Genomic DNA, 27,754 nt, shown 5'->3' with positions numbered 1-27,754 from the left:
ATTTTACTTTACTCTTGTATTATAAATTTTACTAAAATATCTTTCATTTTGAATCTTAAATCCCAAAATGACGTCATTTTGAGTTGAAGGAAATAAATTATCTCTTATAACAAGAGAAAGTCGTTAATCCCATGTCTAATTATCAATAAATTTTTAAACACATTTTTTAGTTAAGAGTACATTTTTATTTAAAAAATCTCAAACAAACGTGCCTTAATATAAGAATTCGAACTTTTATAAAGGGAGGAGGCATCTTTATATGAGTTTGATAATGTTTCAACCAAATTAAAAATTGGATTTTTCCTTTTATTAACTGATTTTATTATTAATTAATTAATAATTTTAATCCAATAAATTATAATCGTTGAAAATTCAAAAGGATATAAACATATCCTTTAAAAAGATATATGTTAAATATATATGTAACCAAATTAGTTGGCATTATATAAGAATTTTTACATTTGTAATGTTACATCACAACATTAAATTCATGATATTAAGGCTGAAGATTATATAACTTCCTAATTTTGGACACATAATAAAAAATAATAAAACATAAAATGGAAAATTATATAACATTTGTAATATTACATCACAACATTAAATTCATGATATTAAGGCTGAAGATTATATAACTTCCTAATTTTGGACACATAATAAAAAGTAATAAAACATAATAAAAAGTATGCTACTAACCTGACAGCTGACTATTGATAAAAACATGCATAGCATGCCCAGCAGATAATACTGTAAGAACAGGATTCTTTCCATTCCTCAAGAATCCTTCATTGGGATTGATGACAACACTGTCAAGTAAAGGAGCAAGGTAAGTATTCAACATGAAGAAACCAAAATAAATAAAATTTATCAATAATGTTATAACCAAGGATTGACCAGTATTCAGTTCTTTACATATAATAAGAAAATGAATGAAGCATAGTCAAGGCAAGGACCCCCCAACAATAGACACAGGATATACAGATTCGCAATATTTTACAATCTGAGTTAATCGGCAGCAGTCATCTTTAGATCATCAGTACTACATGTACAAATTTTTCATTGTCACACAACAAACGTGGGGCAAGACATAATATCATAATAGAATTTGCAGCCAATAACAAAGAAAAAGTGATGCAATATTGACTAGGATTTTTGGTTAATGTAAAAGTATCAGAAGCAATGTTCAATTGTGCTATGTTTCACAGCAGTCGGTAAGGTTGCACAAATCTTATCATAAACTTGAGCTTTACTCCATAGATATGCCAAATTTAAAAACAAAAAAATTATCATAATATCAGTAGATATGGACCATAGTATTGGAATCCTTTGTGCATACCATATTCATCAATAGGTGTATCATAATTGTAGCCGGTAGCAATGAATGGACCACCAGCAGTTCGACCAAAATTAGTTCCCCCATGATACTGGAATGAACAAAACAAAGGGGATTTAGTTGATTGAATGAAGAAAGGAAGGATCGACACATTGAAATCAACAAACACTGAAGTTACCATGTAATAGTTGACAAATGATCCCCCTTTCTGTATAAACCGTGCAACTGAAAATGCCATGTCCTCAGCAGGTCTATGAGGAACTGGACCTCCGAACTCAGTAAACCTATTAAGTTCACAAAACAAACGCATGTAATGAACATTCAGGCAATACTCTTAGCTTGTATATTTCTCATTCCTAGGAAAACCTAAGAAGTAACAAGGCACCAAATACAAGCGACATATTATTATACCAGCCAGTCCAAGCTTCTGTCCACATCTTTGGTTTGTAAGCCTTATTTGGAGAGAAATAATCACAATAGAAGCCGTTGCAAGTGTTAATCTGCAAAAAATTTATATTGGAATCACAATAGGCCTTACCAGGAGCACCAATTTCATACTGCATAGGTCCATATTCATTTTCAATCTGAGTAAAAACAATGGTGAAATAAGGAAATACTTTCAGTATATATCTCCATTTTTACTCAATGAGTAACAAGGTTATAACTCTTCAAAAAAAATAAAAAATTACTAGAAAATATAAAGCAAGTTACTGGATTAATCTACCTGAGATAGAATTATTGGACCACCCTGAGACTCGTATAACCTTTCTGCTTTCATCATATCGACTATCTTCGTTGTAAACTTTTGCATTTGAAACTTCATTACGGCAACATTAAAAAAATCAAAAATCAAAAAAAAAGTTAATAGAAGGTAAAGTAATAACATCAAAAAACATGAAAAATATGATAGATTTTCCTTAGTGATTCTGAAACGTTAAAAAACACCGCTCGGGGTTAGAAAACAGAACCAGGCATTGAGTTTCCACCTTCGATTCTGGAAACCAAAATAGATGAGAGAAATAAATATTGAATTTTAAAACAAACTTTGTACCTTTCGACGACCAAAGCAAGAGAGCGATAAAAACAAAGTCAAATGCGTATCGACGTGATCTAGTCGAGAGATTTTACAAATCTGGGGAAAAATGAATTAATGAAAGAATAGAAAGAGAGAGAAAAAACATGAAGAACGAAAATGAAGGTTTGGCGTGCGAGCAGTGATGATCGAGGATAAAATTACAAAGCTTTTATCAGTTTCGCCAAGCATTTGAAGGGGAGATTCAGACGAAGGCTGCTTTTGTTTGCCAATCATTTGAAGGCCAATGGTATCGCCTAACAAGGTTTTGTCATTGGAAAATTCATTTTGGCCCGCGAGGGAATCAAAGTTTTGAATTTTTACCGTTTTCCCTCTCTCCTTTTCACTATATTTTCTATTTCCTCTCGCAATCCTTAAACCGTTATTATCTATTCACATAAATAAAAAAACCGTTTAAAAGCTATCAATTATAAATATTCAATGACAAATATGAACAAGCAATTAAGGCACTCAATAATTTCGCCCAAAATCCATGTATAAAGACGAAAAGGTTATACTTACTACCTATCTTTCTTACTACATATTACTATCAAATCTTAATCGTTGATTTTGTTAATCTAACAGTTATAATTTATGAGATCATACTTATTAATTTACAATAAACTATAACCATTAAATTAGCAAAAATCAACAGTTAAGATTTAGTAGTATAACCTTCCTCTTAAAGGTTAATGATTCAGAATTTCAGGTGTGTTGACCGTAATCACAAGAGGGGCAAAAATTGCTCAACTCTTCCCATTTAAGTTTTGTGAAATACACACTCACGGAAGCTTGATTTGAGTGAGGGTTGTGAGATCACGGCGCAACTGAAAGATTCTTGGTCTATTGCTTTGTCCACCCAAATATCACGAGTCGAACCAGAGTAGGTGATGCTACTGGAAATTTCTTTGGAGACTGAATTCAAAATCCAGGAAATAACAATGTCGTTAATAAGATCAGCATCACTAGGTTTGGCAATAGAACCGTTAATAAACCCCAATTTGTTTTTAACCGATAGGGCAATTTTCATGGCTCTGCTCCATAAATTATAGTTGTCACCAGTCAAGGGCTGAGAGACTACGACAAGCCCAGGATTGTCAGAATGGTGAAGAAAGAAAGGGCTAGCAGGATCTTCGACCTGAGAACGTACATGCACTGAAGCATTCACTCCAGTGGTTGAAGGATTTGGTTCGATGGTTGAAGGATTCGCTTCAGACGCCATGGGTATGAAGCTGACAAACAGCAAGAACAGCCAGAAGAAGAAGAAGAACGAATGAGCGGAATTCTAATTTTCAGCTGATATCATCTTACAGTAAGGAAATCACTTTACTGAATCAATAGAAGAAACCTTACATCAGTGATGCAGTACAATACAAACATGAAAAAGGGAAAAAAGAGTAAAGTTCCATAACCAATTACAACTAACTAACCACAGTTACAACTAACTATGATTAAATAAAATAACAATATACTTATTATCTGATGAACTTGTTGCGCTTCTCGTCAGAAAACGTATTGTTTTACAACTCCTTGTTCTCAAACTCACCAATAACGTTATAGCAAACTGGGTGGCCTTCTTCCCAATCACGTCATTGTTAAAGCTTCGTCATGTTGAAGCTTCAATCTTCGGTTTTGTTACCACTCATTCCCAAAGGGCAATTATAATGGCTGTTGTTTCTTCTAAGCTGCTTTCCTTTCTTTGTTATCTCTTTCAAATAATAATATCTCAAGCCAGTTCCAGCCCAATTTTTCTATCCCAATCCTGTGATAACATCAAAGGGAACTACACACCCAATAGCACCTACCACACAAATCTCAACAAACTTTTGTCCACTCTCACTTCCAACACAGAAATTGACTACGGATTCTACAATTTCTCATATGGTCAAAACACTAACAAAGTGAACGCCATTGGTCTGTGTAGAGGAGATGTTAGGCCAGACGAGTGCCGCAGTTGCCTCGACAATTCCAGAGTCAACCTCACAGCTTTGTCCGAATCAGAAAGAGGCAATTGTGTGGTTTGACATATGCATGTTGCGGTACTCGAACCGCTCAATATTCGGCATCATGGAAACTTCACCTTTTTTTAATTTGTGGAACGGATACAATGCAACAGAGGTGGATAAGTTGAATCAAGTGCTCGGTAACTTGATGAGGAATTTAAAAGACAGAGCTGCATCAGGTGATTCTCGTCGTAAGTATGCTGCGGCAGATGCAACTTTTCAAACCAAATATTTATACGGTGTTGTGCAGTGCACGCCTTATTTGTCACGGCAATACTGTAATGACTGCTTGGATGGGGTTATCTCAGAATTCCCAACTTTGTTCGATGGCCAGCTAGGTGGTAGAGTCGTTAGGCCCAGTTGTAATGTTAGATATGAAACCTACGGCTTCTACGAACCTACGCCAATATCAGACACAGATGTACCACCACCAATAACACTTCCTCACAAGGTACTTGTCACATTTTGCTTAATTGCTTTAAGTGCTGTGAGTGGTGCTTATATTGCCCTTTTTCTCTGTGATTAGTTGTTAGACTTATTAATATTTTATTATCCTTAATCCTTGAATTCTCTCGCCGAGCTGAGGATTCTGGTTTTTGCAGGAAAGGGCAACATGTCACGAACTGCCATAGCCATAGTTGTGCCCACTGTTGTTGCTGTTTTTGTTTTGCTCTTTTTTATCTGCATATATTTGAGGAGGAGGAAGGCAAAGAAAGATGTTGCAGGTAAGTCTTAGTCTGAGTTTTTATTTTCAACATAGACCTTCATTGTTACAATGAAAATTAAAGAGGCATAAGACAAATTTAGAGTAATTTAAAGCAGATGGGATTATTTCTTCCATATTGATAGACCTTCATAGGCATATAATCTGTCATACTTTATAGTATTTCCTTCCAATAATACTACTAGATACGATCAATTAAGAGAAAGGGTAGGAAAATATTCAATAATTCAAAGCATGAGTAACTCGGTCACTACTTGGAAGAAGGAAAGAGAAAAAGGGAAGTCAATAGCTACTGAGTTCTGTTTTCACAAATTTTATCTTCTGATGTTCTACTTTGATAGCACTGACGACAATATTGCGCTTTTATCACATTCGAAAAACTCACTAGTAAAATTATTTGTAAAACGGGTATGTTAGATATATAATATTTATATTTTAGAAACATAATAAAATTATTTATGCGACTTCAAATTACAACTTATAAATGCGTAAAGTATTTATGACTTGTTTGAAAGTTAATAAATTATATAATATTCATATTTTAGAAACATAATATTTATGCACAATTGATTAATCAGAATTTAAAATATAAATAAAAGTATAGATTTTAAAATTATTAAAATAAACATTCAAATTAGCTAAGCCAGCATACTTGCACTATGTATTTACCACTCTCTTTTTTTTTTGAATTTGATATATTGATGGTGGGGTCCTTTAGGCTATGTTAGGAGAATAAGGTTACCTTCTTTTTAATTTTAATAATAAAAAGAAATATTAATGTTTTAATTTCCTTCTTATACTATTCAAAGCTATAAGGAAAGGAGCTACCTGCAACCAAGGCTAACAAGTATATTGTTTACCAAAAAAACAAAAAAGGCTAACAAGTATATTAACATACCAATTCAATCTCAATCACATTAAGCCACAAAAGAAAAAGTCCACGAGCAAGCATTACCAAGCGGCTAAGACAAAGAACTACACACAGCAAAAAAAGTCAATTAACAAGAATAAACCTGTATGCAACACTGAAAGTGAACAAATCAATCTACAACCATTTAATCCGCCCAATATCTAACGGTTATGCAAATAAGCACAAGCTACCTAGAAACATGATCGACAACAAGCAAGGACCTTCTATCGATAACCTATTATCTCAAAAAAAAAAAAAGCAAGCCAAACTGCAGATGTTAAAATCCCCCTGTATTATCCTAATTATTGCATAGAACTACCACATAGACAAAGACCAAAGCTTCAGAAAAAGGCCCCAACACTGATTAACGAATTGAATTTGGTCTTTGGATCCAGGATTGGGGAATAAACTTGACTTTTCCGCATGAAATTAATAAATAAATAATAGAATCAAAATTTCGCTCCACTAAACCAAAATCAAAAGCATATGACAGTGAATCCAACAGATTCAGGCAAAAAGGAAAAAGATACAACGAAACAAACACAAACGCATACAAAAAAAAAATAATTTCAGATTTCGAAGCCACAATTTTACCAAACACAAACAGAAAATGAAATTAAGAGCAGAGAAGCAAAAAGGAAGGACTCACCAGAGATCTAACAACGACAGCCTCATCCTCCTGATCAGCGACTCCCCTGGAGTCGGAAGCGGAGAAGCTGTGGTAATCATCCAGCGGAGCAAATGGCGGCTTCGTCGTCGCGAAGGGCCAGGTGGCGCTTCCAGGCGGGCGGTTCGTTGCGCCGGCAGCCTCCCGTGGAGGCGATGCGCCGCAGTTAAAAGCTCTAGCGTCACCGGACATGGAGCGGAAAATCCGAATTGCGGTGGGAGTTGGAGGGAAATGGGGAAGGATCGGAGAGGACTAGGGTTTTAGAGAGAGAAAGTGGGGTTTAGAGAGAGAAGGAAAAACGGTTTGGAGGAAAATAGAGGGAGTTAAGGGCGTAAAGGAAGCGAGAGCAGAATTTATGCCAATCATTCAGCGTGAGTATCATTATTAATTTCGTTCATAATATGTAGTTCTCAAATCATGTGTTCTCAAAAAATAGCGCCAAGCCCAATTTATGCCAATCAGTTTTGGCACCAAAATTTCATAGTTCCCGCTTAAAAATTTCAAAGATCTTCCTATTGTCCAGTCCTCTACATATCTAGATTTTATATTTTGATAATTCTCCATCGCAATTGTGAGGGAATTTAAAAAATAAATTATAATACAAATTTTAAACTGTTAAAAAAGATTTTCGTAATCATTTGCAAATAATATAGCAACTTAAAATAATAAATTAGAAGAAATTATAATAATATTCTAATTTTATGCATAATTAATTAATCAAAATTTAAAATATAAATAAAAAATACAGATTTTTAAATTATGGTTATATTTATTTTCATCTATGTATGGTTATGATTCCTCGTATTCACATTAAATATGAAGAATCCTAATCATACAAATGTAAAAATATATATAAAAGCCACCGTTAGATATGAATAATAATGAGTCAAGAATATGTCAAAAAAATCTCAGTACGATCAGATGGTAGATGAAGGAGATATCGAAAAATAATCAAAGATTTCTCTTTCTTATCTTAAATTAGCGTATTTTCTAAAATGGTTATCTCCCTCTTTTCTTTACTCGTGACTGATTTCCATACTCTCTTATCGTCAAAATGCTACTTACACACATTCAAAGTTAGGGACCTCAACACTAATTTTTTTACAAGGGGCTAAATAGTCCTAGAATTGATCAAAGTTAGGGTTTAGGGTTTATGCTATTCACGCACGTTCAAAAGGCTGCTGAACATCTTGAATTGGGAACCCTAGCTTTCTTTATTGGGCTGGAATTGACTTTTAATTAAGTGGTTAAAGCCCAACTACAAAGACCAATGCCCTTTTTGGTGGCATCGGAAGCATGCGTCACTTTTCATTTTATTTGTATAGTGATGACGACGAGGGAGGTTGGAACAGGAATCTTTCAGACATTTTTCTCTGCTTCTCACCATTGAACAATTTTTACACACACCTTAAATATCAACAGAGTCTTATCTTTCCTATGACTAGCTGACATAGGCACTACTATCACTACATGCACTATATGGTCCATCTCCAATTCTATGGTTCGGACCATAGACTTATTGTCTTGAAAGATGGAGTTGGTGGGAGAAACAATTATGGTCTCAAACCATTCAGATTTATAGCTGCTTGGTTGACTAATACAGGCTTCAAGGAGGTAGTGGATAATTGTTGGGGCAAAGAGATAGACTGGGTTCCAGCAAAGAACAAATTCCAAATTGAAGCTACTAACTGGCATCATAGAAGGTTCAAAGAGTAACAGAAGAGAAAATTCCAGCTACAAAGAAGGCTCAGGAGGGTGGATATCCAATTAGATAGAGGGCCAAATGAAGCTATGGAAAGACTTCATAGAAAGCTGTGGCAAGATTTGAATGCTATATACATCCAAGAAGAACTAACCTGGTTCCAAAGGTCCAGGTGCAATTGGCTGGCCTTTGGAGACATAAATTCAAAGTTTTTCCATTCAGCCACTGTGGCCAGGAATAGAAGGAACAAAGTCACATCCCTCAGGAAGGATGATGGAACTTGGGTGGATGAACCAGGAGAACTTAAATCCTTGGCTGTTAATTTTTTCAAAAAGCTATATGTTGAGGAAAACCAAAGTCTCCCGAAGCTGTGTATTGGGAATAGATTTCCAGTAATTGTTAATAGTTGTTGGAAGAAAATTGCTTGCTGCCCAGAATCTGAGGAGATAAAGAGCATAGTCTTCAAGATGCATCCTTACAAGGCTCCTGGTGCTGATGGGCTTCATGCCATCTTCTTGCAGTCCCAATGGGAGAGTGTGGGGAAATCTATCCTGAATCTGATCAGGGGAATTTTTGAGGACCTTAAGAGAGTTGCTAGTATTAACCAAACACTTATCTGTTTGATCCCCAAGGTGGACAATCCGGAGTTGATAAGCCAATTTAGACCAATAAGTCTATGCAATGTGGTATACAAAGTAATCACAAAGGTGTTAGCTTCAAGATTGAGAAACCATATGAGTTCCCTTGTAATGCCTAACCAATGCAGCTTTGTGAAAGGAAGGCATGCTTCAAACAACATCATTATTAGCCAAGAAATTTTTCACTCCATGAGGGTGAAGAAGGGTAAAAAGGGATGGGTTGCAATCAAGGTAGATCTGGAAAAAGCCTATGATAGGGTAAACTGGGAGTTCTTGAGAGAAACCCTTCTCTTAACAGGGTTGGCTACTTCAGTGGTGGACCTGATTATGGAGTGTGTGACATCAACTTCAATGGACATTCTGTGGAATGGTTCTAGAACTGAAGAGTTTAAGCCTTCAAGAGGGATTAGACAAGGAGATCCTCTATCTCCTTATCTATTTGTGTTGTGCATGGAGAGGTTGGGGCACTTGATTAACACGGCTGTGGAAAGTAAAGAATGGAATCCAGTGAACCTGGGTAGAAATGAACCTCCTTTATCCCATCTATTTTTTGCAGATGATCTACTTATATTTGCTGAAGCTAGTGTGGATCAAGCAATCCTTATCTCCAACATTCTGGATCACTTCTGCATGGTCTCGGGTCAGAAACTTAGCTATGAAAAAACAAGATGTTTCTTCTCCAAGAATGTGAACCATACAAGAAGAGAAGAGTTGAGTAAGATCCTTAATTTCTCTATAACTGCTGACCTTGGCAAGTACCTAGGGGTGCCTGTGTTACACAAGAGGGTTAGCAAGAAAACTTTCGAGTATATCCTTGAGAAGACCAATAAAAGATTAAATGCTTGGAAGGAGAAATCCCTGACTATGGCTGGTAGGGTGGTGTTGGTTAAATCAGTGTTGGCAGCCCTCCCTAATTATACTATGCAGACAGCCTTGTTACCTATGAGTACTTGTGAGGCTGTGGAGCAGAAGATGAGGGGATTTGTTTGGGGTTCTTCTCAAGGTAAGAGAAAACTCCATGCTACCTCTTGGAGTGTGGTGTGTAGGGAAAAGAATTTTGGTGGACTAGGCATTAGGAGCCTGAGGATGACTAACAAAGCCAATTTGATGAAAATAGGACATGGAATTCTGACTCACAGGAATGACTTATGGGTGCAGGTGACTAGGAACAAATACAAAGTAGGGAATGAGATCATTCCCACCATTAAGCAGAAGGCTATGTGCTCCAATCTCTGGTTGGGGCTGAACAGAGTTTGGCCTATGATTTGTGAGGGATCAAGGATATTGGTGGGGAATGGGAAAGGTACTTCTTTTTGGAGGGACAAATGGCTTAGGCTTGGGCCACTGGAAAATCACATCATTCAGGAGATCCCTGCAGAATTCTCTGATGCTGATGTAGCCTACATGGTAGACTATAGAGGAGATTGGAAATGGCAGGAGTTGAGGGATATCCTAACTCAGGAAGCCTTGAGAGCCATTGCTGATTGCTGCCCTCCTAGTCCTGATGAGGATGATGATAGAGTGATTTGGGATAATTCGCAAGATGGGAGTTTCTCAATAAAGACAGCTTAGAAATTTCTATATCAGAATGATGATGTGGGTCTGAACCTGCATTGGGATAAAGTGTGGGACTGGGATGGTCCCCCCAGGGTGAAGAACTTCTTATGGCTGCTGTTGGGGGAGAACCTCCTCACAAACCAGAGGAGAGTCCAAAGGCACCTTGCTGATTCGAGTGGCTGTCCTAAATGTCAGGGAGCTCCTGAATGCTGCCTCCATGTGACGAGAGACTGTGACTGGTCTAGAAAGGTATGGAAATTTTTCATTAAGCCAGATAAGTGGCCAGAATTTATATCTTATCCTTTGGAAACTTGGTTAAGTATAAATCTGGATAAAGATCATTGTATGCTGTGTGGGAACAGAGGTAACATCATGTTCGGTCTTCTATGCTGGTTCATATGGAAAGGAAGGAATTGTTTTATTTTTTAGAATAAACCTCTCTGTGTGGAAAAGACCATAAGGCTGGCTTGCACCTATCTATCGAGTTTTGATGAAGCAAGGTCAGTTTACTGCAAAGCTAGACTGATGTATAATGTTAAAGATGAAGTTCTGGTGCAATGGAAACCCCCTCCTCCTGGTTGGGTGAAATTGAATTCTGATGGATCAGCCAAGATTGACAGCTTGCTAGGTGGCTGTGGTGGTGCTCTAAGGGATGAAACTAGAAGGTGGTTGAAAGGATATGCCAGGAACCTGGGTTCTTGTAGTCCTGTGAAAGCAGAATTATGGGGAGCTTATATTGGATTACAAACTGCCTGGAATCTAGGATGCAGAAGAGTTGTGTTGGAGGGAGACTCCCAGGTAATGATCAAGATGATAAAGGATGGAGTGGTTGATTCCCACCCTTTGAGGGGTCTGGTTAGCAAGATAGATGATATGTTGCACAAAGATTGGCAAGTGGTAATCTCTCATATCTTTAGAGAGGGAAACAAGGTGGCAGACTTCTTAGCAAATATGGCTCTGAACCTAGGTTGGGGAACGGTTGTTCTAGACGATCCCCCTGAAGGATGTTTTAGTTTACTGTATAGTGATTATACTGGTATTGCTTGGCCTCGTTTAGTTAGAGGCGTGTAGTTGGTTTTTATTTTCAGTGGTATACAAAAAAAAGAGAAAGAAAAGCAAGGTGCAAAAGAGACCAACAAAAAAAGGACAATGTTAGGATGTTTTGACAATCATTATATAGTAGTTGTAGATAGATTGATCGGTACGCGAAAATTGCATAGACATTACAACTGGAAAACAACTAAAAAACCGCGGTTGAAGTCAAGTTTTGGTATAAACATCTCAAATTGAATATTGCAAAATATATTAATGATTATATTACAAATTGCTGGAAATGCTGAGAATCTAATGGGCTAGCTTTCGGGGTTGATAAAGACAATATGGTGAGTCAAATGCATCTTAGTATCAATTGTCCAATTAGGTTAGGTGTAAAAAAAAAAAGCGGGCTGGCGAGTTATCAAATTCAGTCCGTCCTATCTCGTTTGGCGGATGGGGTGAGCCAACTCAGCGGGCTGAGCCCGTTTTTCTATCTCTAACCGTTAGTTATAGGAAAAGGAAACAAAAAGGTATGTATAAAGATTTTTAATTGAAATATGTTTTCTCGTATAATAAATATAATACACATTTTGAAAATTGGATAAAACTTATGAAATTGATTGTATTTTTTTAATTATTTTGAAATAAATTTATTGTCTTTATTTGAAAACACGAGATCAAAATCCATCAAATTAGATACTAAAAATTGTCCGAAAGACATATGCTGGGAGATTTTTACTAAATCATTGTTCTTCCCTTATCATTTTACTTCTTCTAACTTAACCATTGCTCCAATTCTCCAATTTAAACTTGAAACTAATATGTTTTTAAGTCAATATCATGTCCAAACATTAAAACCTTATAATCTTTTGCATTCATTAATTATCACTATGTTCTTGATCATATTCATAATTATTTAATTTATTTTTGATTTTAGAAACATAGTGTCTTTGACACTTATCAATTACATTTCTGCAAATCATATATCCCTATGAAAATGTTATCCCCTTACTCATCATATATTGCTTGTGACCCTGTACACTTGCGCATGAGTTCTTGGTTTACAATACTTATCCACTTGAGGGAAATATCTATGGTACTACTGTTGTACTATTCACTCAGTGAATCTATCCAATAAAAAATGAAGAATGATTGTCATGCTTGTATGAAAAGGAGAGAAAAATATTTTTTTATCTAAGTGTCACTTGTTGAATGACAGATGTACAGGATATGATCTCCCACTTGAGAACCGAACACTATGCATACAAGCACACGTAGTCAGAGTTATTTGTAAATAGTGGATTAAATTATTTATTTTTGGTTTCATTAATTTGCAGGATTTGATGTTTGGTGTTGCTGATCTTTATACACCTGAGGCTGTGGCTGCTGCTGAATCTACTATTTCCACTTGTTAGCCTCTGATTTCATTGGCTGCTGATGGTAGTGAAACAGATTCAGATGAAAGTAGTGCTGATGATGACAACGGGGATGACGAAATTGAAAGCAGTGATGATGAGTGTGATGATGGAAATGATGTTGTAAAGCCATCGGTCTCGTTCAAAATTCTATTACTGGTAAAAAAAAAATTCATGAAAAACAAGGGAAATCATCATTCTAAAAATCGTCCGAAGATAGTTGAACAATCATGAGACCAATATGTTGGGAAATTCGTTCCCTCAAACTCCAATGTCAAGCGGGTTCAGAGGAAGCCCGTGACGGGGGCCACCACCAATGAGCTAAGGCTACACCAACCGTAGCAAGTGGATCCGACACCATGTCTCAACCCAAAATCTTAAGGCAATTGGTTCATGGGTTCCTTCCACTTATATACTCTTCACTTAGCTCATTATCAACCAATGTGGGACTCATCACACTTGAATATTCTAACCCAATATATGGGATGCGATTGAGAGTTAGATGCTTGAGTTGTATGAAATTGCCATAACAAGTTACTGAGATTATTTTTAAATGATTGCGTACATGCATTATGTAAGTTACTGTCGCTTGCTAATTTTCTCTCTACTCGGACAATGCGAAAGAAGATAAAATACATAAGAAACAAAGCTCTATTTTATCACCATAAGCTGTGACAAATTATAACAAATAACGAAGGAAATTGGAAATTTAGTATTAAAAATTGATTATATCAATGTTATAGTCCCCGATTGAGGAAGCACTTACGGAAGATGGCAGAGATTCTATATCTTGTTCAGATGCAAAATATATGCCTACCGAAAATGGAGGTGCAGACGATTGAGGGAGATCAATCGTACTTGTCCTTCAAGCTATAGATTTCCCCTGAGAATTATTGTAGGCCTAGCTGTGCTACTAGCAAAATAGTCATATCATGCATTTCATAAACTGAAGGTCACATTACAGGTTTCTGTGTCAGTTAAACAAAAGCATACATGGTTTATTCAGACAAGAACTTACACGTGTTCCAAGACTTTGTATTTTCGTTGAAGAATTGAATTTGTTTTCTTTCTTTTTATTCCAACCTTAATTACCTCTTTGAGACCAACCTTAATTACCTCTTTGAGACGAGTGTGCTCTCTTGGATTTCCACACAAGTTTTGATTCTTTGAGCCTGCTATGAAATTAGTCTCAAATACTGGACAAGTCGAGGATTAAGATTTTATAACCTTCCCAAAATAGTATTGGTGGGAATCGAACCGAGATCCTTCCCCACCCACTCAACTCCATTGCCCTACCAAGATGGTATTGTTTACTCTAAATCCACGTTGTTTATGAATATCATCACTATGATTAAAAAAAAAAAAAAAACTAGCGAGTATGTAGCTCAGTAATTGGAGCCTCGTCGACCGATGCTTGAGCTGATTTAGTTGTGGATTCGCTTGATCTTGTTGCCCCTGAATTATACTCCCATGACATGTCTGGAAGGTTTCCAGTTCTACTATCCACATAAAATGCAGGTTCTGAAGGTAGCGACAGAGTGACAGAATAACTATTAAGCATCAGTACAACGGAAGCCATGGTTGGTCTGCTAGCTACATTTTCTTGAACACAAAGTAACCCAATGTGGATGCATCTCATTATTTCATTTCGTGAATCATTGTTTAACATGGGATCTATAATATTTGTGGCTGATCCGTCCCTCCAATTTCTCCATGCCTGCAAGAATTTTCTCAATATAAGTTAGATTCCACTTCTACAGTAACATAGGCTAACACATAATCTTCTAATTTCTTACTTTCTTCTAACTTCAAGGAATATATAATGGGAAGAAAAGGATGACGTACAAGGCTCAGTAGATCCTCTATATTCTCCCCTTGACCAATGCTGCAATTTTTCTGGCCACTCACAATCTCAAGAACCAGTACACCAAAACTAAAGACATCTGACTTCACTGAAAACTGTCCATGCATTGCATACTCAGGTGCCATATATCCACTACATAACAACATTGACAAGCTTGATTAAGCAAAATATTTTCTCAACCATCTCCAGTTTTTAGTTTCTAAGCCCAATGATAATAATAACAATTAATAAGCTTTGGTACATTCGAATACTTACTAGGTTCCAACAATTCTATTTGTATCTCCATGAGTTTGGTCCACAATAAACAGTCTTGCCATGCCAAAATCGGATATCTTGGGACTCATCTCTCCATCTAAGAGAATGTTACTTGCTTTGAGATCACGATGGATAATGCGCAGTCGAGAATCCTCATGAAGGTAAAGAATGCCTCGAGCAATACCAGCAATGATTTTGTAGCGGCTCTCCCAATTTAATTGTGCTCTCTTGGTTTGATCTACATATACACACAAGCCATTTGAATATTAATACTATGTAATTAAGCATAGTCTTAAGCCACAATAGAAGTAATAGAGGTATAGTCCAATTAAAAAGACATTCAAACGTACCAAATATGAAGTAATCAAGGCTTTTATTAGGAACAAATTCATAGACAAGTAGCCTTTCTTTTCCTTCCAGACAGAAACCAAGTAGTCTTACTAAATTTCGATGTTGGAGCTTAGCCACTAAAAGCACTTCATTCTTGAATTCTAGATCTCCTTGGCCAGAATCCTTGGACAACCTTTTGACAGCAATTTCTTGTCCATCGGAGAGACTACCCTGAAAATGTATCACAGTCAAGAATAGTAAATTCTCATCAAGTAACTTGAGTATACCACATTTTTTATGAAGAAGTGATATTTAAAGTGTTATCTTACCCTGTAAACAGCCCCAAATCCGCCTTGTCCGAGTTTATTAGAATCAGAAAAGTCATTCGTAGCATCTCGAATGGTGTTAAAGTTGAATTGCAATGACTCAGAAATTTCAATATCATCATCATCTTCATCATCTTCTTCTCTTTCTTGAGCTTCACATTGGAAACGGGGTTAAACTAGTGAGTTTTTCACATGTGATACGAGAGCAATACTTACAACAAAAGGCCTTTTTCCCACTATGCTAATTAAGTCATTCGGTGCAGTTTAAAACTATTACTGTTAGATATAGTTTCTTGACTTCCTCTGTTCTTTTTCCTTATTCGGTTATTGCTAGTAGTAATTGAGTAAAGCATGCTTTGAATTATTGAAATTATTTTATTTTCGATTGTTTATCTCGCATTGTATAATAGAAAGAATTACTCTAAATTAACTAATCAAGATATATTATATAGCTATTTAGAATAATTTCGTTTATGTTAGGCAGATATTCTCTTCTTTTAATTTCATTGCAGCGAAATAGAAAACAAGTCAAAGTGAATCAGTACTTGGACTTACTTTTATACTTCTTCGTTGGCTTCCTCGCTCTAAAATAGATACAGATAAAAATGAGCACCACAACAACAACAGCAATTGGTACTGTTATGGCGATGACAGTTGTGTTGCTCTTTCCTGCACAAATCAGAATCCTCGGTTGGACATTCCATCGATTAAGATAATAAAATATCATTAAGTCAAATAACTAATTACCTAGAGAAGACAATCTTAAACACGATTTTAAGCACAAAATTTAATTTTTTTCTCCTTCATCAGATAAATAAGGAAAACAAAACCTAACGAAGAAGAAATCGTTCAAAGTTCAGCAAAAGAAGTAAAAAGTGGATCATGAAGTCAATTTCAGGGTTCAGAAGTAATTTTTTTTCAACTATTGGCGATTAAGATAATTGCGAAAAGTACCTCCAGAGGAAGATGAAGTGTTAGTGGTGGTGGTTGATGGTGTAGGATCATAGAAAAGGAAGGAGGTTTCGAACCTCATATTACAACTAGGTCTAACAACTCTTCCACCTATCCTGTCTTTACAACAATCTATTGGGATACGTGCAATGGACTGAACCAAGCAATCATCACACTGTGAAGCAGACAAATCGGGCGTGCACTGCACAAGACCATATATGGTTTGAAAGTTTCGGTCACTTGATTTATCCGCGGCATACTTAAGACGAGAGTCACCTGATGCAGCTTTGCTTCTTAGGCTTCCGAGCAAGGTATTCAACACTTGATTGAACTCATCCAAATTCGTTGCATTTAGCATGTTGTTGGCATAATAAGCAGGTCCAGTTTCCATGGTGTCAAATATTGAGCGGTCTGAGTAACGCAACATGCATTTCTCATCCTCATACCACCCAATTGCCTCCTTCTGGTTTGGACACAGCTGTGTCAGATTGGCTCTTGAACCACTAAGGCAACTTCGGCAAGCATCTGGCTTAATATCTCCTCTGCACAACCCAATAGCGTTTACTCTGTCAGTGTTTTGGCCATATGACAAGTTGTAGAAACCATAGTCAATTTCTGTGTTGGAAGTGAGAGTGGACAAAAGGGTGTTGAGGTTCGTGTGATAGGTGCTGTTGGCTGCGTAGTTACCTGATCTGTTATTAAAATCACAAAAGTAGTGGTAGTTTTGTGTATTATTGTCAGCGCTGGCTTGAGATATGAAAATGATTATAAGGACGACACAACAGAGAAAGGAAAGACTAAGTAGCCTTGAAGAAAAAACTGCCATATTGGTTGTCCTCTGGGAATAACAAGTAATAAACGGAAGATTGAAGCTTTTCAGATATAAACCATTGCAGCTATTGTGCGGTTACTGTCTTTTTTTTTTTTTTTTTTTTTTTAACAAACGCGGTTCCTGTCTTTGAATAGAAATTCTTTACTAATTGATGTTGTGGGTCAGTACAGTTACTATTTTTTTTTTTACCATCTCTTATTACTAAATCTTAACTGTCAATTTTCATTAATTTAACGGTTGTAATTTATTGAATCATATTTATTAATTAATTATTAATTCTCAATAGATTACAACTGTTAGATTAACGGAAATCAATTGTTAAGATTTGTACTAAGAGATAGTAAGAAAAAATAATAGTAACTATGACCTCTTGATTTTATAACCAAAATTATTACTTAATTATGTTTTTAGATAATTTAATAATTATTATCAATTGATGATTGTTACAAGTCTCATGTTAGTTACTTATACAACTAATATGAAATTTATAAAACTTTGAACACTCTCACTATTTGAGCTAGCTTTTGAGTGATGACCTTAAACTTCATAACAAGATGTAATAATATCTCTCAAAAAAATATTATACTGAATACTGATAAGTGAGTGAGATCTTTTAACCTTCTCAATTTTTGAGCGGTCATGTGAACGTTCGTAACAATCGTACGCAGAAAAAAAAATTGAATTATCTTATAATTTCTTCGTTGACCATGAAAGAGAGACTGCATTTCAAGCGAGCCATGGAAGAGTCTATAAAGATGCTGATCAAATAAATAATCGAGTTATGAAAGACTAGTTTCTTGTTTTAGCGGGTCTTACTATTTTTAGAATTTAAATTGGCGCATATTGTTCCTATAATAAAATTAGAATAATAAATTTTACATTCATCTTCACTTATATATAATATTATCTCTTCGTAAGTTGCGAGATATATATATATATATATATATATATATATATATATATATATATATATATATATATATTGTTAGGGGCACCAGACAAATATTCTAATACAAGTAGTTTTGTTATAAAATAAATTGATATTATTAATTGTTTGAAATTTATAATATAGGACAAAAAATGATAATATTCATAATAAAATAACAAAATTTATTATAATACTTTTCGGTTGCGTATATTTTTTATGCAATCATTTGTAATAATGAGATATAAAATATTTTTTTTTTTTATTATTGTGGAGGGTATTGGGCGGGCATTGACCAAACGAGTTATTTAGTATTTAGACTCCTGTTTGCACAAATGATCTCTTTCCATTATTGCAGTTGGTTCAAACACGTCTATACAATTTCGAATGTCCAAATCAATGACAACTGGCTTCGGTTTTCTCATTTGCCGGCTAACTTGAATTTTAGGCAGAGAAAATTACTCAAATATTTTGTTTATAATATAAAGAAGCAATTTCAATTCGAAAAACTTAAGGATGGACAATTAATGATTTTATGTATTTAGCTCTAACACGTCTATTGATAAAAATTTATTAGATTTGAAGGATGAATAATATATTTGGTCATAAAGTCAGAGACTCTAATACCAAATTTGGCTCTAAAATTTAAATAGTTAAGTTAAGATCTATTAATATTTTATATATTTCTAATAGTAAAATTCTTTTTTATATAAGTGATTTTAGTAAGTTGTCAAAATAATTTTATTTTCATGTGATCTTCCGTTTCGAAAGTATTAATTTTCAGTTGTATGTTGGAGAAAACCTTAGACAACTAAAAAAAAATTATTTATTTATATTAGACGTAATTAATCAATTTCTAAAATAACAAATATCTTGTGAGATTCTTTAAATTTATTGATTATATATTTTAGTATTATTATTTAAATAAGTTTAATAAATGATTAGTCAATTATTCCTATCTATCAACTCTTTAAGTGATTATAACTCATTAAATTAAGAATTTATTTTCTTGTTTTCTTTCAAGAAAAAAATTAATTAAAAACATGTTTAAAGAATATATGATAATTATAATTTTTTTTCAGAAAAGGTAAAATATCTAAAAAAAAGTTGGGCATAAATTAGGACAAGTTGATTTAAGAAAAAAAATGATTGATACATTGAGATAATCAAATCCTAATCAAGACTGGGCTGCGGAACACCAATCTATCTCTCGAACCAATTCCAATCGACCTTCCTCCTTTCTTTGTCCTTTTTACGATCTCGTTACAAATAGCAATTAAAATCTCACTAAAATATTGTGCGACTGAGACTCTTTCAGATCCTTGGGATGTAAGTTGATTGCCTGCATACAATTGGGTAGTGTTTGGTTCAAGTTTTTTTTTTTTTGAGATCTCCATGCATATGAGTTGGCAATCAATGATGTTTTTGTTTAGTAGAAGAGATATAAAAATTTACCCACTAAAGTCATTTGCCCATCAATTCAGAATCAAATGCAAAAATAGAACAAACACATTGTTGAAATTGTCCAATCTCAATGTGGTATTTGCATATAACCGGGCAAGTGGGAAAACGTCGATGAAAATTGTGACATTACTACCTCTTTTGACTAAATTTAAATCAATTTTTCTAGTAAAATTTTCGCCAACCAAATAATTTTCTTTTTTAACTTTCCTACTGTAATGACCCTATTAGGTAAATCTTAATTAGAGATTTAATTTAAGAATTTAAATGCCATAATTAGATTCAGAGCGTGATTTCAAGTATTTTGACTGTAATCATTACTAGGTCATGAACAATGCTTTCTATTAGATATTCTGCATTAGTGTGTAGCAATCGGTGGAGCTTAAAATGAACAAAATGAGTTTAGCGACCTAATTTGGAAATTCTGATACCAAATATGAGTTCAGAACGAAAAATTGTATAATCTGACATTTTCCTTGAAAATCTCATTAATAGTGTTTTCTGCTAGGTATTTTGTACCACTGCTTAAGCAACCGGTAGAGTCCAGAAAAAAATATTTGGGAAATAAAAGTTAAAGTAAATGAGTTCAGAAAAATAAAAATATGTCTGTAGCTTTAAGTTAGTGCCGTGTCAATTTAAGTGAAATTAAGTGAGAGAAAAAATAACCGGTAAAAGATAACATATCATTATAGGGTTTTATAAGAGTTATGTTGTAGGAAAAGTGATTGTGTAATGTTATAGAGATTCGTTTTGTGTGCCGTAGTTTTCTTTTTTCTTCAAAAAGTGCGTGCCCCACAAAATATTGTGTGTGTAGGAAACTTTGTTGTGTTATGTTAAATGACAAATGCAAACCCCATCATTATAACTTAAAAAGTTTCTTTTCCTCGTGTCACTATTCATTTCAGAACTCCATCTTCTCTCTTTGCTGATCGACTCCTCCATGGAAGGGGGTTTGGGTCAAGCTTTTCTTTCCTTGATTTCTCACTCAAACAATCACCAAAATACAAAGTGTTATACATGAAACTTTAAGTAGAAATCGTGGTGAATCCATTCCACCTATTTGTTTGGGCTGAAAATGCTTGTGTGAAGAGCTCTCTCCTCCTCAAGATTTTGGTCACTATTAATCCTTAAGAGAGAAATGGATTTTTGGTGGAACAAAGCTTGGGTTTTGTTCTCCAAGCCTTATATAGGTGATTTGAGGTAAGAGATCCTCATTCTAATGGTTTTAATGTCACGATCTAAGTTTTGAATATTGTGAGCATATGTTATGAAAAATATTGAAGTTGGAAATTTGAAATTGAAGATGAGTTAGTATGGTTTATGATGTTATAGTGTTAAATAAGCATGATTATGAGTTGGAATGTTGAAAAATTTCCTTGGATCTTCCTCCCTAGAATTTGGCCATGTAGTGATGGAAGGGGTGTATTTGCAAAAATTTAATTACTTGGTTTGTGGAGGATTGTATGTATTTGGAAGTGTGAATTGAGTGATTAAATTGAAAGTATAAGAAATAATCCTTTGGAAAACCCTTCCCTTTGAATTCGGCCTATAAGGTTATGTGGGGGTTGATTATATTAAAAATTATTTTGGTGATGTGTTTAGGTTCTAATGCATGGCTTTAGTATGATTTTGAAGTAAAATGATTTAAGAAATAATGAGAGACATATTGGTTCCTTTGTATGTGTTTCATCGGCATTGTGAAGGAAAAATAGGCAAGTCTAGGCTTAAATTGTTATATGAATATATGAGTAACTAGGGGTCAAGTATGGGTTCTAGGAACCAATGGTTGTGTAAAAAGAATTGATGAAAATCACTAGTTTCCTTTGTTATTGGCTTTTAGCCATTGTATGATTTTGGGGCTAGGAATTGTTAAAAATTGTAAAAGATATTTTAGAAGCTTTGTTGGGTCCTTCAAAGACCCTAGGTAAATATGAACCAAGGTGGTTGCTTGTTATGTGAGTAATTATCATTAAATGGTCTAATAAAAGAGTTTAAAGATTGTGGTATTGACTTGTGAATTGGCATATGATTGGCATAAATGTAAAAAAATGAAAGTAAATCAATAAAGTGTATGTCTTGTAATTACATGGCATTGTAACATTTTATTGAGTTTTGTTTTGGATTCTTTCTCTAGGTGTGCCTAGGGACTGAGAGACTTTGAATTCCTTTGGAACTAAATAAGTAACTTGTGTTACGAGTGAGCAAATTGGTAAAGCTTCAAGAGATAAGCTCTATGTTTAAGGAGTCTTTTCCTACTTGAGTGCTCCACCATGGTTAGTGAACTATGGTTGGATTGTATGATTGCATTTGATACTTTGTATAGATGCATTCATATAGAGCTATTTAATAACATGATATGATTTGTTCGGATGTGATTTATGTATTGATCTTTAGCCATTGATTGTTTGTGCACTGATGTCTGTTTGGGGTCCTCCCTCGGGACTGACTGTGTACACCTCTGATATGTTCTAGTTTTGCTTGGGGTCCTCCCTTGGGAACACGTGCATTGATTTCCGCTTGAGGTCCTCCCTTATGCTTTGTTCTGTTATGATATCTATTATATGATGTTTTGTATACTCTGTATATGACTTTCATGCAGGAGTGGGCCCAGGGGTATAGAGAATTCTCTATAAACTTGGAGCTTATTGAGATTTGTTGTCTCACCCTATTTGGGACATCATTTCAGGTGCACAGATTGCCGGTGAGCCTACACGGGGCAGGGATACGACCTGTGGATAAAGTGTATCGCGGATTGGATTTTTGGGTAGCAGTCTGCTACCATTATTTTCGAGGATTGTGATTTGCATTAGTATTCCATTTATTTTGGTGAATCATGATGTTTGATCCGTTACTTTGTATATGGTCTGTATATGTTTTGTACATGTTTTCCGCTTTGATGCATGTACAATTGTGTATTCAGGCATGCTTATATTATGATGTAGTATTCAGTTATATGGTTACATGTTGGATATGCATGCTGTTAGACATAGTGGCACAGAGCCAAGTTGTTCATGCGCCCATGGATGAGTATATGGTTCTATACGGATATTTGGTATTTCCGAAATCATATGTTATATAAAATGTTTATCAGGATACCTTGAGAGTGAGATTTGCAAATCTCCGTTTGTCCGATTTACTGATGTCACTCTGTCCGATTTTCGTCTCCGTCAAATAAGAATTAAACTAGAAGAAGTATGCAATGTGATATATCATGTGAAAAAAGATTAAAGAAAAAAAAAGGTTAGCTCGTATTTTCGTAAGTTAAGTCTTCCGCTGTTTCTGTTTAGTATCATATATATGTTAATTGAACCAGCTCAAGACAGAGATGTTACACCTACCAAACTAATTTTCCTATCATATTTCTGATAATTGCATTTACCTGCTAAAAATATATTTCCTCTACCAAACATCCATTGACGATGATAACATTAACAACCATATTCCACGTCAACTGAAGTATTATTTTATATATTATACAAATTTTATAAGACTTGAACAACTATTTGTAATATAAATTATATTTTTATTACGCTAAATTACTAAATTGAACAACTCTTTGTAATATAAATATATTTTTATTACGCTATGTTATGGACCTGACAAAGATCTACATTCTAGAAGGCCCAAATAAGGCTAACACCTAAGAGGAAATTAAGGAAACATTCCTTAATTATGCTAATCCTACCACGACAGCAATGCATCAACAATTAGACCCCCAATGCTCCTGAGAGGCCCAAAAGTCCACTCCTGCCAAGTAACCCATCTATAAATAAGGGGTTAAACCAATAAGGTACACAGACTCTAAACCCTCTCTTAGCTTGTCACTGTGCACACACCTCACGCCTTGACTATGTCGTATATATTATTGTGCACAGTGATCCGCTGATCTCTAGGGTACCTTCCCTATAGGTACCTGAGGGAGGGCAAATATATCCTATATTAACATACCAATCTCTGATTGGACATATCGATCTATCAGATCGTAACACGCTAAATTACTAAATTTAATAATTCTATTCATTTTAAAAAAAAATTGCTCATCGTAAAATACTAAGATTCCTATTACAATTAATTACCGGAATTTTTGGGACAGTGACCAAAGTGTCACGCTTGGACAAAAAAATTATCAGACTGTCACGCCAACAGTAAATTTTGCCAAAATGCCACGGCATAATTCGCTACACAGTGTAGCGAATTATGCATGCAAGTAATTCGCTACACAGTGTAGCGAAATATGCCACGTCAGAATGCACAGAACCAAAAATGCCACATGTCAAATTTTGCGAAATTCGCTACATAGGGTAGCGAATTTCTCAAAATTTGACATGTGGCATTTTTGGTTCTGACGTGGCATATTTCGCTACAGTGTATCGAATTACTTGCATGCATAATTCGCTACACTGTGTAGCGAATTATGCCGCGTGATATTTTGGCAAAATTTACTGTTGGCGTGGCAGTCTGGTAATTTTTTTGTCCAAACGTGACATAATAATCCCTGTTCCGGAATTTTTACCCAAAAAAAATAAAGAAATAAAAATACCGGAATACATACATGTGTATTAATCGAATTGAGTACTTTGATTGCCGGGATTCACCCACTAACGCATTTCAACTTTCTGAACATTTTTCTGACTTCTGAGTGTGTCATTATAGAAAATTAACGTGCTTTATTATCTGATATCTTTTTTTTTTTTTTTTTTTTAAAATATCCTCCGGTCAGTAGTTGAAAATTAATTATTTGGAGTCGGAGATCACATTATGAATATAATCTTCACATAACCGCTTAAATTTTTTTGAATTGAATTAATGTTTTATACTATACGAAAATTTCTATAATCAAATGATTAATAATTAATTAAATATTATAAAAAAATTAATACGAACAAATAGATTTGTGTGTTATCGGCACTCCAACCACCTATTAAAGAGTGATCATCATTTGGTTTGAATTGACACATCGATTGTGAAATATGGCGTGTATTTTTATTTTCTCCCAATTTTAGGATGATATTTAATGTTTTGGAGTTTGAGGAGATTATTTTAGTTAATAGAAGAGATGGAACACTTTTATACATGAATATATCCATATTCCCGCCGAGTTGACATCCGTCAAATTTTCTTTTAATTTATTAAATTCTATACTTGAGTTTATGATCTTCTTTCAAAAGTGTAAAATTAGGTTTTTCACAGCATCCTAAAAGTAAAATTACCAGCACAGTGCAGTTAATATAAGCAGGAAAATTCGGATTCTTAAAAAATAAAATAAAATTACAACTGACTCAACTTGCACATGCTGCAGCGTGTCTACGAGATGATTCTCCTGATGATGCAGCTGTGCTTGTTAGAATTATTTTCAAAATATATTTCCTCATTCTTAAATAGACACAGATAAAAATGAGCACAATAACAACAGCAGCAACTGGACAATAGCGACTGTAGGTCTTGACGTGTCGTCCTTATCTGCAAAACCCAGAATTAATCTTCGGTGAGAATTTTAAAGATTAAGATAATTGATAGAAAAATAGTTGGAAATTGAGTTTAGTAGGAAAATGTAAAAAAGTTGTTTGGTTGACCGAAATATTATCAGGAAAATTTATTTAAATATGCAAAATTTATGTTCGTGAGAAACTTTGCACCTGTTTTTTACTTCTCCAATTATCTCAAAATATCACATCTCAAGTAGTATTCTGTAACAGTAAATTTCATTCAAAAATCAATACAAAAGTCATTTTCCCATCTATCCTATTTCCCTAGTATTTTTTTAAAAACTTGAACCAAACGTGATATTTTCCAATATCCACCTACACTTTCCTCTCAATCTCAAAATAAACCTTCAACCAAACACTAGCTAACGATAATAAAACCGAGAGAAAAAGACCACCTTAAAATCGATGAAATTTCGTTAATGGATGTGAAAAGTGTATCATGGTCAAAATTACAAGGTTCAGTTGCAATTATTTCGATATAAGAAAGTGAGCATAGTGTGACAAGTACCTTGCACGGAAGTTTTAGAAGTGGACGGAGGAGGTGGCAGCGATGGAAGCGGTGACGGTGATGGTGACGGTGTATCTGGTGTCAACTCATAGAAGCGAGATATTTCGTATCTCAAACTACAACTGGGTCTAATAACTCTGGCACCTATCCTGTTATTACAACAATTTGGGAATTCTGCGATAGACTGGACCAAGCAGTTATCACACTGTAAAGCAGACAAATCAGGCGTGCATTGAGCAAGACCATATATGATTTGATTATTTGAGGCAGCTGCGTTATCCGTAGCATATTTACGACGAGAGTCACCTGATGTAGCTTTGCTTCTTAGGCTTTCGAGCAAGTTCTTGAGCACCTTATTGAACTGGTCCACCTCTGTTGCATTCTGTAAGTTCCACACAAAATACGCAGGTCCAGTTTCCATGGTGTCAAATATTGAGCGGTCTGAGTAACGCAACATGCATTTCTCATCCTCATACCAACCAATTGCTTCCTTCTGGTTTGGACAGAGCTGTGTCAGATTGGCTATGGAATCTTTGAGACAACCTCGGCAAGCATCTGACTTAATATCTCCTCTGCACAACCCAATAGCGTTTACTTTGTCATTGTTTTGTCCATATGACAAATTGTAGAAACCGTAGTCAATTTCTGTGTTGGGAGTGAGATTGGACAAAAGGGTGTTGAGGTTCGTGTGATAGGTGCTATTGGCCGTGTAGTTACCCTTGTTATTAAAACCACAGAAGTATTGGTATATTTGTGAACTTTCATCAGCGCTGGCTTGAGATATGAAAATGATTATGACAATGAGACAACAGAGAAAGGAAAGTAACCTTAAAGAAAGAACTGCCATTTTTGTTGTCCTCTGGGAATAACAAGTAATAATCGGATGATAGAAGCTTAAGATATGAATGAGCTTCTATATATTGGCAAGGATGAAGAAATTGGCTGCTAAAATTTCTGTCATTGCTACTAATATGCGCTCACTGTCTGTGTCTCCTTGAAACTACAAACTTACTAATTAATTTTATAGCCAAAATTATTAGCGATAGGTTATATTTATAAATTTTTACAAATTATATTATATTTTATTCATAAGATATGTTTAGACAAGTTTCGTCCATAAAATATATAGTGTAATTTGTTAAAAAAAAAATTATCAATATAACCATCCTCAAATTATTATTTGATTAAGTAATTTGATGATTTAATAATTTATTATAATTTCATAGTAACCATAAAATAAAATTGAATAGGGAAGTAATCCCTGAGTGAAATTGTTAATTGCCTTATAATTTCTTCGTTGACCAAGAAGGAGGACTGCCATCTCAGTGGTGCCGCGGAAGAGTCAATATGAAGGACAGCTGATGCAACGTTAGTCCATTAAACGAACCATTTTAATGGGTCATTGTGAATTTAAAATTCAAATTTTATTATTTTTTTAAATGGAATAGTTAATAATAGATAGGTGCGTTTGAATACTCAATTTCTCCATACATCTTCCAAATATAATTTTCTTGGTCAAAGCGAACCTAGCTGCTTCCTAGCTTCCCATTAATGAGTTCAGACTAATTTTCGCTATTAAGGAAAAAATCAACCCAAAAAAATAAATCCACAAAAAAAAAAGGAAATAGAAAGAGCAACTTCCTATCATTTTCCTCTGTTTTTTATCTTTTAGGTTGGTTTTGATAGATATAGAGATACAGTACAAACAAAATTGTACAGGACAAGGGACTAAGTTGCAAGATAATAACTTTATGTTATTA

The 27,754-nt window shown here is 34.8% G+C and overlaps 2 protein-coding genes and 1 pseudogene across 11 annotated transcripts; 1 reads left to right on the top strand and 2 right to left on the bottom strand.

Annotated features, from left to right (window-relative positions):
* Nucleotides 1-597: 597 nt before the first annotated feature.
* On the bottom strand, nucleotides 598-6,996 carry LOC133298556 (beta-galactosidase 1-like). 2 transcript variants are annotated; one of them, XM_061497878.1, is made up of 6 exons: nucleotides 6,692-6,996; nucleotides 2,058-2,150; nucleotides 1,745-1,917; nucleotides 1,512-1,617; nucleotides 1,337-1,424; nucleotides 598-806 (listed from the first exon to the last, which is right to left on the bottom strand). In XM_061497878.1, exons 1-6 carry the CDS (start codon nucleotides 6,899-6,901, stop codon nucleotides 775-777), a joined length of 702 nt encoding a protein of 233 aa, XP_061353862.1. In that variant the 5' UTR covers nucleotides 6,902-6,996; the 3' UTR covers nucleotides 598-774. The 2 variants fall into 2 exon arrangements, with proteins under 2 accessions (XP_061353862.1, XP_061353863.1); XM_061497879.1 differs by having other exon boundaries at nucleotides 1,745-1,833.
* Nucleotides 4,070-5,078, top strand: LOC133298555 (cysteine-rich repeat secretory protein 38-like; annotated as a pseudogene).
* A 7,083-nt stretch (nucleotides 6,997-14,079) lies between the features above and the next one.
* Nucleotides 14,080-26,849, bottom strand: LOC133298550 (cysteine-rich receptor-like protein kinase 44). Of its 9 annotated transcripts, none has more exons than XM_061497869.1 (8): nucleotides 26,002-26,849; nucleotides 23,612-23,614; nucleotides 16,387-16,495; nucleotides 15,835-15,956; nucleotides 15,526-15,736; nucleotides 15,176-15,413; nucleotides 14,902-15,052; nucleotides 14,080-14,773 (listed from the first exon to the last, which is right to left on the bottom strand). In XM_061497869.1, exons 1-8 carry the CDS (start codon nucleotides 26,839-26,841, stop codon nucleotides 14,426-14,428), a joined length of 2,022 nt encoding a protein of 673 aa, XP_061353853.1. In that variant the 5' UTR covers nucleotides 26,842-26,849; the 3' UTR covers nucleotides 14,080-14,425. The 9 variants fall into 9 exon arrangements, with proteins under 9 accessions (XP_061353853.1, XP_061353852.1, XP_061353855.1 ...); XM_061497868.1 differs by lacking the exon at nucleotides 23,612-23,614 and adding an exon at nucleotides 17,603-17,618 and having other exon boundaries at nucleotides 15,835-15,983; nucleotides 16,429-16,500; XM_061497871.1 differs by lacking the exons at nucleotides 23,612-23,614; nucleotides 26,002-26,849 and adding exons at nucleotides 16,786-17,324; nucleotides 17,470-17,557 and having other exon boundaries at nucleotides 15,835-15,983; nucleotides 16,387-16,500.
* Between the last annotated feature and the right edge of the window lie 905 nt (nucleotides 26,850-27,754).

Source organism: Gastrolobium bilobum, unplaced genomic scaffold, assembly GCF_033153095.1.
Source record: "Gastrolobium bilobum isolate Gb01-03AN ecotype WA unplaced genomic scaffold, APGP_CSIRO_Gbil_v1 utg11931, whole genome shotgun sequence".
Classification (NCBI taxonomy): Eukaryota; Viridiplantae; Streptophyta; class Magnoliopsida; order Fabales; family Fabaceae; genus Gastrolobium; species Gastrolobium bilobum.
Note: the sequence above shows the minus strand (reverse complement) of the source record. Positions and strands in the feature narration are given on the sequence as shown.

Coding starts and splice junctions, on each gene's coding strand:
- LOC133298556 (XM_061497878.1), bottom strand. CDS start 6,901: ATGTCCGGTGACGCTAGAGCTTTTAACTGCGGCGCATCGCCTCCACGG. Junction 1,918..2,057: donor GTCCAATAATTCTATCTCAG/GTAGATTAATCC, acceptor GTTTTTACTCAG/ATTGAAAATGAATATGGACC. Junction 807..1,336: donor TACACCTATTGATGAATATG/GTATGCACAAAG, acceptor TTTACTTGACAG/TGTTGTCATCAATCCCAATG.
- LOC133298550 (XM_061497865.1), bottom strand. CDS start 26,841: ATGGCAGTTCTTTCTTTAAGGTTACTTTCCTTTCTCTGTTGTCTCATT. Junction 15,414..15,525: donor CCTTGATTACTTCATATTTG/GTACGTTTGAAT, acceptor GTGTATATGTAG/ATCAAACCAAGAGAGCACAA. Junction 14,774..14,901: donor TAGAGGATCTACTGAGCCTT/GTACGTCATCCT, acceptor AAATTCTTGCAG/GCATGGAGAAATTGGAGGGA.